The sequence below is a fragment of the Morone saxatilis genome, unplaced genomic scaffold (assembly GCF_004916995.1).
Source record: "Morone saxatilis isolate NCDOM2014 unplaced genomic scaffold, NCSU_SB_2.0 Contig15, whole genome shotgun sequence".
Lineage (NCBI taxonomy): Eukaryota > Metazoa > Chordata > Actinopteri > Moronidae > Morone > Morone saxatilis.
The window spans coordinates 17,477,271-17,491,039 of NW_023339707.1; the positions used below are offsets into that span (position 1 = coordinate 17,477,271).

General features: G+C 42.3%; 1 protein-coding gene across 1 annotated transcript in view; it reads left to right on the forward strand.

Moving 5' to 3' along the window:
* plxnd1 (plexin D1) overlaps positions 1 to 13,769 on the forward strand; it is a 58,312-nt gene that overhangs the window by 41,553 nt on the left and 2,990 nt on the right. The window contains exons 20-33 of the mRNA XM_035655930.1: positions 1,876 to 1,990; positions 2,579 to 2,686; positions 4,285 to 4,397; positions 5,456 to 5,560; positions 6,643 to 6,773; positions 7,789 to 7,987; positions 8,077 to 8,223; positions 8,405 to 8,561; positions 8,941 to 9,044; positions 11,166 to 11,229; positions 12,520 to 12,554; positions 13,168 to 13,272; positions 13,459 to 13,622; positions 13,713 to 13,769. Coding sequence (XP_035511823.1) covers positions 1,876 to 1,990; positions 2,579 to 2,686; positions 4,285 to 4,397; positions 5,456 to 5,560; positions 6,643 to 6,773; positions 7,789 to 7,987; positions 8,077 to 8,223; positions 8,405 to 8,561; positions 8,941 to 9,044; positions 11,166 to 11,229; positions 12,520 to 12,554; positions 13,168 to 13,272; positions 13,459 to 13,622; positions 13,713 to 13,769 — 1,604 coding nt within the window. The remainder of the gene's footprint in view (positions 1 to 1,875; positions 1,991 to 2,578; positions 2,687 to 4,284; positions 4,398 to 5,455; positions 5,561 to 6,642; positions 6,774 to 7,788; positions 7,988 to 8,076; positions 8,224 to 8,404; positions 8,562 to 8,940; positions 9,045 to 11,165; positions 11,230 to 12,519; positions 12,555 to 13,167; positions 13,273 to 13,458; positions 13,623 to 13,712) is intronic.

The window sequence follows — 13,769 nt, forward strand, 5'->3', positions numbered from 1 at the left end:
CCCCCGTCTGTCTCTCAGGATGTCTGAGAATAAACATGCGCAATTAGCAAAGACATAAAGGCAGGGCAAGGGTCAAATGAGATGTCATAACACAAATGGGTGGGCTACCTGCACGTTAGCAGTGAGGATGATTAAGTGTGCACATCGACAGGGGCATAAACAGAGTGCATGTACATTTTCTTTTGCTTTGGAGCATTTGAATAAATGCATACATGTTGAGCTGTGTGTATAGCTTATGGCCATTTGTGTTTCTTAACTTACTTTTGGTGGCAGATCTATTTTTACACGCCTGTGTTTTGCTTGGCTCTGAAGTGAGCTGCAGAAGTGGATGTGGGGAAGCAGTATTTTTCTACCCCAAGTGAAACAGGAACATGGAACAATGGCATTTTCCCCTCCATTAAACCAGGCCTTGCTATTGCAGTCTCTGGAAGAAGGCTTTCTCTTGCTGGTCTGGGTAAATAAATGTGTAGACCAGAAAGAGAAAGAGGGGATGAGAAGAGAAGGAGGGAGCCCAGTGAGCCAGTTTCCTCCTCAGAGTAAGACCAGTGTAAGAGGGATTTGGTCTGAGGATTGGAGGCTTTTTATCTGAGGCTCTTTTTATGAAGTATGTTCGGATTGGGGAAGGAGAGGGAAAGATGTGAGGAGGGACCGCAGAGACCCTGCTGACTAATCAGAAGGCAGAAGTGAAAGTCCTTTTCTTGTCACATTTGGGTTACTCTGAACCGGGTGACTCCTCCAGCTCGTTGCAGCGAGAGACCATTTTTCAAGATCTACAGTGTGTAATGTTTTTTCAGTGTCTGCACCTGTGTCCATAAAAAAAAATGATGTGTCGTCTGTGCATTTGTGCATGTTCAGGCACTTGTGTTCCCATTAAGAACTGCCTGTGTTATACTGCAAGCATTTTCATACTGTATTACAAAGAAAATACTTGTCTCTGCTCATTACTGCTCGGCCAGTTTCTGCCTCTGTCTTCATCTTTCTTCCTCATCTTCTTTTTCAAAATTAAATTTGCTTTATTAGCTGATCAGGATAAAGTATAGTATTACCACAGCAGATGTCATATGATGCCGAACTTTTAAGAAAAAAGACAGGATCATATTTGACTCCAAGTATCCAGGGAGGTTTTTTAACAGTTGCACATCTTGAGATAGAAGACCATGCTTTTATTTGACTTGTGATGATGTCAGCTTACAAGAAATTTCTTTTTAACTGCTGCATTTTACATCCTGAACTAAGATTTCAAATGTATTTTTTATGACATATTTTGTGTTTAGTAATATAAATAAAACATGTTGGAACAATAGTCTGCTATTATATGGTACAAATCAAAATTATTGTCTCATAAAAAACAACTATACTACCTACATTCTATGAAGCAGAATTTGAGTTTATGTTCATGTTATTTATGCTCAGGTACACTACTATTAGCTATAGGTAGGGTTTGTTTATTGGCCTCCATGAAAAAAATTTGCTTTGTTTGTTATGTGATTTAGGGGATTTTTATTGCTTTTTTATACAAAGATGGAAGAGCTATATTAAAATGTCTTTCATCTCTTATGACTTCTTCTACTTGAATAATTATAAAAGACTTGAGTTGTGATTCAGGAAGGGAGCCTTTTGTAGTAGGTTTTATTTATAGTGCTTACAAGACAAAGGTTTTATGTAAGAAGTTATATTATTTTTCTGACAATATTGGACATGTGGGCTGCAACAACTAATACTATGATAAAAAGAAAAAATAAATAATATATATGACAAGAAGTATTTAACAAGTAAAGGTAATGGAGAGAGTCATTGAAGGATAAAACTAAACAAAAGTGAAAGCAGGTTTTGATGGAGTCCATTTTCATGTGTTGTTGCTCTTTCTCTTTCTAGGTGCAAGTGGGGAACTTTCGCCACACCATCGCCAAAGTGCAGCTTGGTGGCAGTGAGCTGGCCATCGTGGTATCCATTGTGGTGTGCTGTGTGCTGCTGCTGCTGTGCACTGTGGGTAGGTTGTGTACACATGCTTACCAGCAGATGATGGATGTGTGCCTGCTGTAGCAATGGATGCTCCAGATGTGGAACAGATAAAAAGAATTTCAGGGTCATAGTTTCCCGCACTTGCTTCATCCCTCCTCGGTACCCAAAGCACAAAGAGTCCACTGTTCCCCTTGCTGTCTATTCTGTCTGTGTGCGTATATGTAAGGGTGTGTGTAGTTTATTCTGTAATCTTTGCGTGAGTGTGTGTGCAGGGCAAGTGCAGGGGTGAAAATTGGTGCTATAGTGTGAATTTTTCTCCTTTTTAAATATTCACAGACCCCTTTTTTTCTTGTTAGATTTGTTTGTGTGACGTAACAGTTGAAATAATATGAGCGCAAATTTTATAAACGAAACTTAAACTTAAATTTCTGAGAAACTTTCCTTGTACATGCTCTCACAGTCAGATACATTCATGCAAATATTTTTCAAAGGCTCAAACTCCTTTAGACGCATTTTTGATCCTATTCATTATGTTGGAAGCTGCCATTGTGTGATAACCGTCTTCTGTGGGTTGGAACATACTGTATATAAACTGCATTTTGTTTGTCTTTCTCAGCTCTTGTAGTGTACTGCACAAAGAGCCGAAGGGCGGAACGCTACTGGCAGAAAACTCTACTCCAAATGGAGGAGATGGAGTCCCAGATCAGAGAGGAGATCCGTAAAGGTGTGTTTACTCAAGAACCCACAAATGCACACACACACACCCTCTACTGTTGTACCAGCTCTACTATCTGCGTGTTGTTTAGACCTCAAATGATGTGTCGATTGACATGAAAAAAGAGCTTCTGGGAAATATTGACCACATATATTTGTCTGTTTGTACACGTCCATTTGGGTGTGTACGTGCAAAATATGTGTTTGTTTGAGATTTTTTTCTAGGCTGAAGTGGGAGGGAGATACAACAGTTGACAGATTTGTGCCTAGTAAGCGTGACTCATAAAACACAGTGTCTGACAAATGATCAGTCACACGCAAGACACACTGAGTGGCCGCATTGCCTCTGCTGCATCTACGCTAGGAGCAAGGCCTGTGTGTGTATGTGTCTGTATATATATATATATATATATATATGTGTGTGTGTGTGCGTGCCTAGGGCTTAAGGGTAAAGCCGTGTGAAGGCCACGCCGTGTCTGTGTACCCAGATTTATGGTGTAGAGATGGGGGGACTGATAGAGAAAAAGAAGTAGAGGGAGGCGGAGATAGGAGCGGGAGTCAGGGCCGCGGGTCTGGGGAGAAGCAGGAGCGTGGGAGGAGGGTGGTTATTTAGTCAGAGGACACAGATAGATTTGTGGAGTTCAGGGTGAGGGTGCACAAAGCGAGGGATAGCTGAGACGAAAGATGTGATAAAAGCAGAAGAAGAGGGAGTGAAGGAAGATGGGGGAATTGACGTATTCCAGGTTACAGGAACGGGAGGATTCCGTCCGAAAAGTGAGGCAGAGGGGAGGTTTGGTATTCAGGCCTGCTGCGTCTAATCAAGAGTTGACGGTGTGAACTGACTGGTGCTTTAGAAGACACTTTAGTGAGAAGGAGGATAAATAACCTGGAGGAGTAATGAAATATGTTTTAAATCCCTCAGGTCTAGTATTCCCTTCCTTCTACACAAACACAGTCTGAAGAAGCTGGCATTGTAACCCAAATACGTCTCTCATCCTGCAACAGGAAGAGCTTTTCCATAAAGGGATCTCCAGCGTCTCATTAGAGGAGAACATTATCCTCTCCTAGAACATGCTATCCAATAAAGTGCCTCCAATATTAGCATGCAGATTCAAGGCAGTGTCTGGATATGCTGATACTGTTTCGGCAGCATGTAAACCTCAGCCTGCACACATGTTTTGGATGAGGGCCTCAGACTGGATTTGGCTGCTCAGATTGTTGTTTGGTAAATATTTGCCTGCATGCCATGCTGGACTGCACAATCTGGCAGAGAAAGAGAAGGAAAAAGAGAGAGGAAAAAGATCAGGGGATCAGTGTTTGGTATATTTAATATTCAACCAGAACTTGACACTAGATGTAGGGAATTGAATGATGCATTTCTGTGTCTGATATAAAATTTCTTCCACTGAACTCAGCCAGATTCTTGCAGATCCCACGGCAGCCTGGGAGAATTGGATGGGTATTGGATTAGCCTGTGAACAGATTTCTGACTCATTTTGCTTAGCAACAAATAAAGCTTGGGGAGCCAGAAACAGGATTGTGGTTTAAAAACAGTCACTGGATTCAAGCCCTTTTGGGTCTTTCTGTTTTTTTGTTTTGTCCTTTCAGGCTTTGCAGAGTTGCAGACGGACATGACAGACCTGACCAAGGAGCTGAATCGCAGCCAGGGCATCCCCTTTTTGGAGTACAAACAGTTTGTCACACGCACATTCTTCCCCAAGGTGAGAAAGCCTATTTTTTCCCCGCTATCTGATTTCGACTGGCACACTGACAATGCCATTTTTCTCAATGGGGTTTTAATCGTTTCTCTTTTCCCTACATGTCCCATTTCACATTTCCCACTGCTTGTAATATGCAGGATAAAAATTCACCTTGGAACTTTTAAACACACAGTAGACATCTAGCAAAGTGTAGCTCAGTTTGGCACCCCACAGGAGAGTTAATGTGTTCTCTATAGGTAAGCATTTTTCTGATGTGTGATCCACCCTGAAGGTAGACTGTGGGTCTATCTGTTGGTGGGTGTTTTTCCACCCATACAGACAGACACAACTCAGCAGGCTTTGTATTCCAACCACAGGCATGGACTTTCAAGGAGACAGAACAATGGCAGGCACTGAGACAAGAAAACTTTCCCCCTGATTTCTCAAAACACACTCCTTACTCAGTTGACACACCCACACTGTTTTGCAAGTATACGTGCTCTTGCGCAACGGCAGCCGTGCTGGTTTGTTACAGTGGACACTGGACACTGTTTTCTGTCGTGAAGGAAGTGAGTGGGGAGAGTGTTGAAAACTTTCATGTAGGGGAACATAAATCCGAGTGTATCGTCTTTCCGTAGTTTTCCGCTAAGACAGCAAACACTCTACTCACGACCCTTTGTGCTCCTTTTTCTGGTTCCTTCTGGTTCTCTTAGATTACACACACACACACACACACACACACACAGAAAACAGTGTTAGACACAGACTTAGACGCAGTTAGAATACAAGCCAAATGTAGCTGTCCCGAACTGACAGACTGTGTTGAAAGGCTGCCTCCTGGCTCTGGGTCAGCTTGTCTCTAAAGCCATTAAGGCTCATGACGTTTCATGTCACTGTGTCATGTTTCCTTTTCATGGTCAGTCAGGGCTTCGTCGAGAAATTCTGCCCTTTAGTTCCAGACTGCAAATTTAGTCTCAAGGCCAGCTCTTTTTGTTTTCCCTGTCCATCCATCTTCCTGTGTTTACAACCAGAGATTACTTTGTATTACAGTTTTCTTTGTGTGTTTGTGTGTGTTTCAGATGTGTTCTGATTATGAGAAGAGCCTGGTCCAGCCCGCCTACGAGAATGATGGTCTGGGCCCTCGAGCGCTGCCAGAGACCCACCCGCTGTTGCAGGACTGGCAGGTGAATGGTTAAGCCATTAGGATGTTAGGTTAGGTGGTGCTTTTTTCTGCCAGTGCCTTGATTTGGGTCCTTTTTCACTCCCTTACTTCTCAAATGGGTCACACTAAAGCTTATTAAGGTTCGACAGTGGGGTTGTTGTTGATGAGGAGTAAAGAAAGAAAAGCATATTGGGCATTTTTCCCTTTGTGCGTTTGTTATAAAGTGCATGTGGAGTACTAGTGTGTGCTTGTGTTAACTCACATGCACATGAATACTAATGCATGTCATTCAGTGGTTTCTAGTGAGTGTGACACAAAAAATTTTCAGCTTGTCAAAAAACACACTGCCCACCAAGTTGATGGCAGGTTGTTGACACACTTCCCACTGGCTCCTAGACAACCGAACAGTATGGTTTTCATCAAAATCCATCTATAGTTGTTGTGTGTGTGTGTGTGTAATGGAGGGGCGGACGGGAGTGAGAGTTATAAAGAGAGTGGGAGAGGGAGCGTGCACTTTCACACACCTCTATGCGAATGCGTGCTGAAAGAGAACGCACGTGCATGTGTGTCTACGTTAGAAAGAGAGAAAGTAACGATTGCAGAGCTAGTTTTGGGTCGGCAGCCGGGGGAGCCTGTCTAGCGGTGATGAAGTGCCTTGGATCCACATCGTCTTCCCAGGAAGTGTTTTCCAGGTCACAGCAAATAAATCTCACAGGCGGGCATTTATCTTAATGGACACCCCTGTTCTCCTTCTGTCAGGCTGCAAACCACACCATATGGCTGCAGTCCAGAGGGAAGACTTCATCACAGTGCTGCTTAGTCGCACCCATAGATAGACCATACTCATTAAGTCGACTCTGCACATTTAGAGACAATCACACACAGTCAGGGACCCGAGCGGGAGATACAGACACTGTAGAAAGAGAACCAGAGAGGGTGGTGCCTGAAGACGCAGAAGGAAGAGCTGTGATAGAAGTGTTCACTAGATGGGTCACTCGAGACGAGAGGTGGTGAAATAGATTTGGGAGGGCGCAGCAGGTGTGTAATGCACTTTAGGTGAAATCACACAGAGAAATAACAGTTTCATTCCCCTTCTGTCTTCAGGCCACCAACACAACAAGGCCTAACGTAGAGGAAGGCATCACTCTGTTCTCCACTCTTCTCAATAACAAGCACTTCCTGATCACGTTTGTCCACGCCTTGGAACAGCAGAAGGACTTTGCTGTGCGAGACAGGTAAATGCATCAACTGATATGTGTTTGGCAGTTATACAGAAACAGAAAAGGCATACATCCAGATTGACTTTAGATTAAATCAGTAGAATTTATAGATTTACAAGATTTAATTGCACTAAATCCTGAGAAACAATTGTCAGAAATAATTAAATTCAGTGGTTATTTTTTGAAGTTGTAGCAAGGTGTTTGTATTGGATTGCATAATATCGTGAAGCATTTTTAAAGCTACAATGATTATTTTTTATTAACAACAGATAGAAGGAGTACATGTATCTGAAACGTGTTGCTTCTAGTAACGAATCCACATAGAAATGTCACCTCTGCAGTTCCCCTAAAAAAACATATATATTAAGTTGGTGGGGAGCAGTGTCCAAACAAACAGTTAATAAAGGTTTAATACTACACTAAGTAGTAGTCTCAAGTAAATCATTTTATAGAACCGTAATATTTTTTTGTACGGCTATTGTATTGCATTTTATTACAGTACATTGTATACATGTCTCTATTTTTTCCAGGAGCTTCTTTACTTCTCATGCTAGGTTTTTCTATATCTGCTGCATACAGAACTAAAAATATCTTTACTGCTCAGAAAAGTGGTTGCTCCAGCTTTGTAAACATTTGGTCATTTATCAGTGTAGCTGTTTTGGTCCCGATGTCCTAAAACTAGCCAGTCATTGTGGAGAATCATAGAAAAATTCCAGAGGCAGGACCACATCCCTGTCCCAGCACAGCGTCAGCACTTACTGACTGATGCGGCCCCTTTCTTCTGGATTAAAGGGGCTTTGTTAGGGAAATCCCCTGCACCTCTGGACTTACTCACCCAGACACTCCCTGCATTAGATCAGGCCTTTATTTAGCTCTGCAGTCACAGGTGCTGTGGTGAGGATGAAATCTCAGTGTTGTTTGTGTTATGTTGGTATTTTTAAATCACTGACCACACACTGACAGGGCATGTTTGCAAGAGCATGTTTTTACTCATCTGTCTCCCCTGCTAATCTGTTTTCTCACCCTTCAGATGCAGCCTGGCATCTCTGCTCACTATTGCCCTTCATGGTAAACTGGAGTACTACACCAGTATCATGAAAGATCTGCTGGTAGACCTGATTGACGCTTCAGCTTCCAAGAACCCCAAACTGATGCTGCGCCGCACTGAGTCTGTCGTGGAGAAAATGCTGACCAACTGGATGTCCATCTGCATGTACAGCTACCTCAAGGTGAGGATGGAAAAGGAAGAGCAAAGTTATGAGGCTGGCATGATTAAAAAGAATGACCACTGACTCCACTGCTCTGCCACATTCTTCAGGAAACAGTGGGTGAGCCTTTCTTCCTGCTGCTGTGTGCAATCAAGCAGCAGATCAACAAGGGCTCCATTGACGCCATCACAGGGAAGGCCCGCTACACCCTCAACGAGGAGTGGTTGCTCCGCGAGAATGTTGAGGCCAAGCCACAGGTCTGATACCTCACACACTCTCGGTTCATCTTTCATGTCCTCAGTTTTTTTAGAACTGAGAGGTCAATGTCAAACTTCGATTAAGTTGCCTGCCAGGACGTTTCAGTCATGCGTCAATTCAAAACTTCAAAACACATTTTTGCAAAGTATGAAATGTATTGCTCTCTGTTTGTTTTTGCAGAACATCAATGTGTCCTTCCAGGGCTGTGGCATGGACTCACTGTCTGTCAGGGTCATGCATACAGACACAATCTGCCAGGTGAAGGAAAAAATCCTAGAGGCCTTTTATAAAAACCTGCCCTTCTCTCAGTGGCCTCGAGCAGAGGATGTAGACCTGGGTAAGAGCACATTTTCTCTGATTATTTTCATCCTTTCCCCTTCCCAACCTTCCGAGATATAGTAATCTCCTTTGCAAAAGGTCAATTCCTCTCATGAAGCTCAACTAACCTGAGGCTGCAATATAATAAATGACAGAATGCATCGAGGAGTGTACAGTCATAATCACAAAGAGTTATTGCTTTCAAAAGCTGTGGGGCCTGCAGAGCTGATTTGATTAATCGGCCCAAGAATATTTTCACAGGTCATGACACAGAGAGTTAGAGCACGGCTACCCTATGTCTCGCATATTCTTTTCTAAATTTAGGATGAAATTGTTTAATATTACTCTCCCTTATCCTGTCTCCTTTTTCTCCTCTCTCCCACATTTCTGTCCTCCAGAGTGGTTTGATTCCGGCAGCAACAGTAAGCTTCTGCAGGACCTGGATAACTCCTCATTGATGGAGGATGGCAGGAAGAAACTCAACACAGTCTTCCATTACCAGGTTTGTGTGTGCGTGTGTGGGTGTGTGGGTGTGAGAGAGAGAAAGAGAGACCACTGTGGTGGGTGTTGTCATTGGTGAACCTTTATATCCCTGATATTGTAACAGCAACAGCGGGGTTGTTGAAGGTGAGAAGTCCTTATAAATGGTGTCACTGGCTGTCCATGGGTGGGAGGATACTCTCTATTTCCATGACGTGGCTGTACACAGTTAGTTAAGTGTTTCTGTTTGTGTTTCTTTTTACGTACATGTCATTTATTGCAGCACAGCTGTAGCCCAGTGGCTGCTTTTATACGGTTTTTGCATTTAGACATACAGTATTCACTGTGTTTGTGTAATTATTGTAGTAATTAGGTACCTTTTTATAACAAGAAATAATTATCGGCAGTCTTTAACAACTGTTACAAAATACTGTTATTTTCAAATCAGTAGTTTGATGATTAACAGTAACTATGATAACATACATACTTTATGTGCATGATTCAATCACTGATTACATTTTAATACTTAAAGTTCCCCTCCAGACATGTTTTAAAACATAAAGAAATACTTTGCTTGGAATAATAATTGGCTTGCTTTTTCAACAAAAAACATCACCTACCTCGTTAAGAATTCTTAAAATGACATCTATTTCTTTTGCCTCATTCACAGAATTTATGAATATGCAAATATTGTTTATTTCAAGAGAAAAGGGCTCCCAAACTCCTGAATATATGCTCCCAAAAACAAGGTTGCAGGAAGTAGATGTGCTGAGGGGCATCCCCTAAAGTCAGGCATAGCGTAATAAGAACAGTTAAACTTTTGACTTTCTTCTCAGTTACTGGGATTTATATGTGTTGTTCATTAGTATTTGTGAAAGAGGTTTAACATTGTTTTGAGCTGCAGTTTATTGTGAATAGTGTAATATGTAAAGAACCTAATTTCCAATTAAGGCAAGGCAGGTTGGATTTATCCTACGCCAACACAGTGATGTGTTTTAAGGAGATTATTTCAGAGTAAATTGACATTACCAAAGATGACAGGGCAGACAGAGAGTTGAATTCAGCCAGCAACAGGCCATTAGTACCACAGGATGATTTGGTTATAGATATAAATGATGAAATATGGTAACTAGAGGTTGCTCTCCTTTTTTGAGGTTTGGCAGAGGATTCATTTGTCCCATAGCATTTAGTATGACATCATTAAATAGACTGGGTTTCTCTCAGCTTTCACTGATTTCCAGCGTCCCTGCCCAAAAAGATGATTTATTAGGTAGAATTACAATGTATTACGTATTTCTCAGGTAATATGAATATGACAATTACATCGTAATTGTGCTAATAAGCATGTAGTCATTAACCAGTCATCACTTACATATTTGTCAAATGTACTTTATCATATGTTACTATAATAATAATAATAATATTAATAATAATATGGATACAAACACATCCATTATTAGAAATACATTAATTAAAGTACATCATATTATTTTTTATAATGAAGGAAATTAAATAATTATCAATAACATTTGCAATAAATATATTGTAATGAACGAAACATTTGTTTTTAACAATAAAATAAAAATACAATATAACGTTTTTTTGTGTGTAGTACTTTTTCTTTTATAATAATTATAATAAATAACCCCAAAACAAGTAAAATGCCACATCTGGTATCCCATAAAGAATATCTTTACGTATATGTATGTTTGCTCATGTCTACATTCATTTGTACGTGAGTAAACAGTTGTTCAGTGACCCATGACCTTTGACCCTGTATCTGTACTTGTTAAGTGCCATGTTTAGTTTTTGCTGAGCCATGGGGACAGAGCTGTGAAAGCAGCGAGCTGCAGCGTGTACTAACAGTCTGGGTTCACTGGCGAGGCTGTTCAATCCATTTCACTGCGGATTGACTTTAATGAGCCCAGCCAGGTTCCTGCAGATTTGCCACCAGTCTAGATGCACACAAGACTGACACACACGCACACACAACAACATATGCACCTCTCAACGCCCCACTCCCCTCGAGGGCATGCTTAATGAGGCTGTTCTGGTGCACCCAAGCTCACCCCTGACCCCGTGCCCTCTGCCCTCTCTCGTCTTCCCTACCTCTTTTCCTCCTTCTTCTTCTCTCCCTTCACAGATCCCAGAGGGGGCATCACTAGCTATGAGCTTGAAAGACAAGAAAGAGAACACCCTGGGGAGAGGTACGTCACCATCAAACACACCTACTCCCTGTTGCTTTGTCACACACACTCACCCACACTTGGGTAAATACACACACTCACTCCATCACAGGAAACAGCACATGCTTAGTTGGTCACGAGAACACGATACGCTCATGTAAACACGCATGAAATCACACACCCTCCCGTCCCCAAAAGACACAGCGGACATCTAAACACACTCGCACCTAATAAATCACAACACGTACTTTCCGCTACCACTTCATTCAGAGCTCTTTTTCTCTGTTATAGATGTATTCCATTAGCAAATGTCAGCTTGTGGGGAAAAAAATGCGACACAAGTTGGACCATTGTCCATTGAATATAATGACTTCTCTGCCTGTTGACAGATGAGTTTACATACAGCCTTTAATGGGCTTGTCCGTTCGTTGTCTTGGGTCTACCTTACATAATCAGTACCAGACCAGAGCTCAGTTCTGCTCAGGCTCTGTCCATCAAAGTCTCTCCTCTCATTCATACTGGGCCAAAAATAGGCTTATGTGAACGAAACCTGGCTCAGGCTTCAAAGTATCGAGGGGGTGTTATGAGCTTGTAGTGCTCCCTGGCTAATATAAAACACTGTCCTGTCTGCCTGTGATCAGTGTTGAGGGTCTGGACTCAAGCCCGCTGGGCAGGAGCATCTCTGGCAGAGCAGGCAGTAATGAGAACACACTCACTATGCTGTTGTGTTTGTGTGTGTGTGTGTGTGTATCGGCACAAATGCCTCTCTTTGTTTTTGCTGGTGTGTGTACAATAATTTACTGTATCTGTTTGTCTTTGTGTCTGCTTTGAGTTTGTGTTTGGACATGTGTCTACATGTATTTGGGTATTCATACGTGTCCATGCATGTGTATGTGTGAGTGTGTTTGTGTTTAGATCTATATATAAACCAGCAAGGTTTAATGCTCTTTCCCAGCGCTGGCTGAGCATTACCATCTCATTACATCGGCTCCAGAACCAATCACAGACTCTGTGTGTCTGTCTCCCTTAATCTCTCTCTTTTCTCTCTCCTTTCACTCGTAATCTTTCTCTTTCATTCTCTCAGACAGTTCCCCTCCCCTACCTGCCCACCGTCCACCTTAATCACTTTCTCCTCTCGCATGTACTCTATCTCCCTTGCTCTCCTGCCAATCTCCCTCTTCTGTTTTTTTTCTCTCGCCTATCTGTCACGCTTCTCTGTCCTCCCTCCTTCTGTCTCCTCTCATTTTCTCAGGTCTCCACCTTGCTGATTGCACATTGTTTCATGCTGTATGTGTTTCTTTTTCCCCTTAGTTAAAGATCTGGATACAGAGAAGTATGTACACTTGGTGAGTAACTCTTCATAGGTAATCAGAATGTTTCTATAAGTGTGCTCTGAGTTTATTACCAGAGCTTTTCCTGTGTGTGCCACTGTTAGTCAGCCCGAAGCGGGCCTGACGACAGAGAGAATGGGGGTGAATGGAGGTGAAAAGGAAAGCTGCTGAGAGGACATGACAGCACTAATGCAGCTTAAGCTCTTTTATAAACGTCAGCCAAGATATGGGCCCTTTGACTTTAGAATAATGAGTTCCTTGGAACACAATTTGCCGGGTGAATAGTTAGTTTTACAGGACAGTTCTATAGTCCTTTTTTGACACAAGTAGGTGGATTCTGACTGCTTCTTTCTTTCCCCTACCCCTATTTAGACCTGTATGAGCAAGTCAGAGACATGATCCTGTACACAGCTACCAGAGAAAACAATGAAACTCCCATCACTTCCTCAATTCTGTAAATGAATTAGTGTTTCAAAATACCCTGATGTGGTTTCTGGGTCATGTATCTAATGCAAGAAACAGAAAATTCCCCTTTGCCAACTGCGACAGCAAAGCCTTCATTTAACTACTTATGACCAGGATTTATTACTTTGTGCAGTTTGTTGATGTTTGGCCTCTGGTTTTCCAGGTCCCACCTCATGATGAGCAAATGGAGACCAAGAAGTCACACAGGCAGAGCCACCGCAAGAAGGTCCTGCCTGAAATCTATCTGACACGCCTGCTGTCCACCAAGGTAAACACAAGAAACAAGAGACTGTTTTCTCAACACTACAAAGTTACAGCTTGATATCTAAGTCATCTTTCTATTTCTTGTTTTTATGGGCCATATTAGCCTCAAGAGCTGTCTAGAAATTCCCACATTCCATGAAATCATGTTTCTGCGTATGTATAAGCTGCATTTTTTTCTTTTCCTCCACAGGGAACTCTTCAGAAGTTCTTGGATGACCTCTTTCAAGCCATCCTCAGCATCCCTCCGGACCGGCCCCCTCTGGCTGTCAAATACTTCTTTGACTTCTTGGAGGAGCAGGCTGACAAACGGGGCATCACAGACCCAGACACGCTGCACATCTGGAAAACCAACAGGTAAACTAAACTCTGTGATTACACTCCCCTTTGGCGACCTCACTGTGCAAGTGCAAGGCTTTAAAAGCTTATCTTTCCCTCTCCGTGCAGTTTACCTCTGCGCTTCTGGGTGAACATCCTGAAGAATCCTCAGTTTGTGTTTGACAT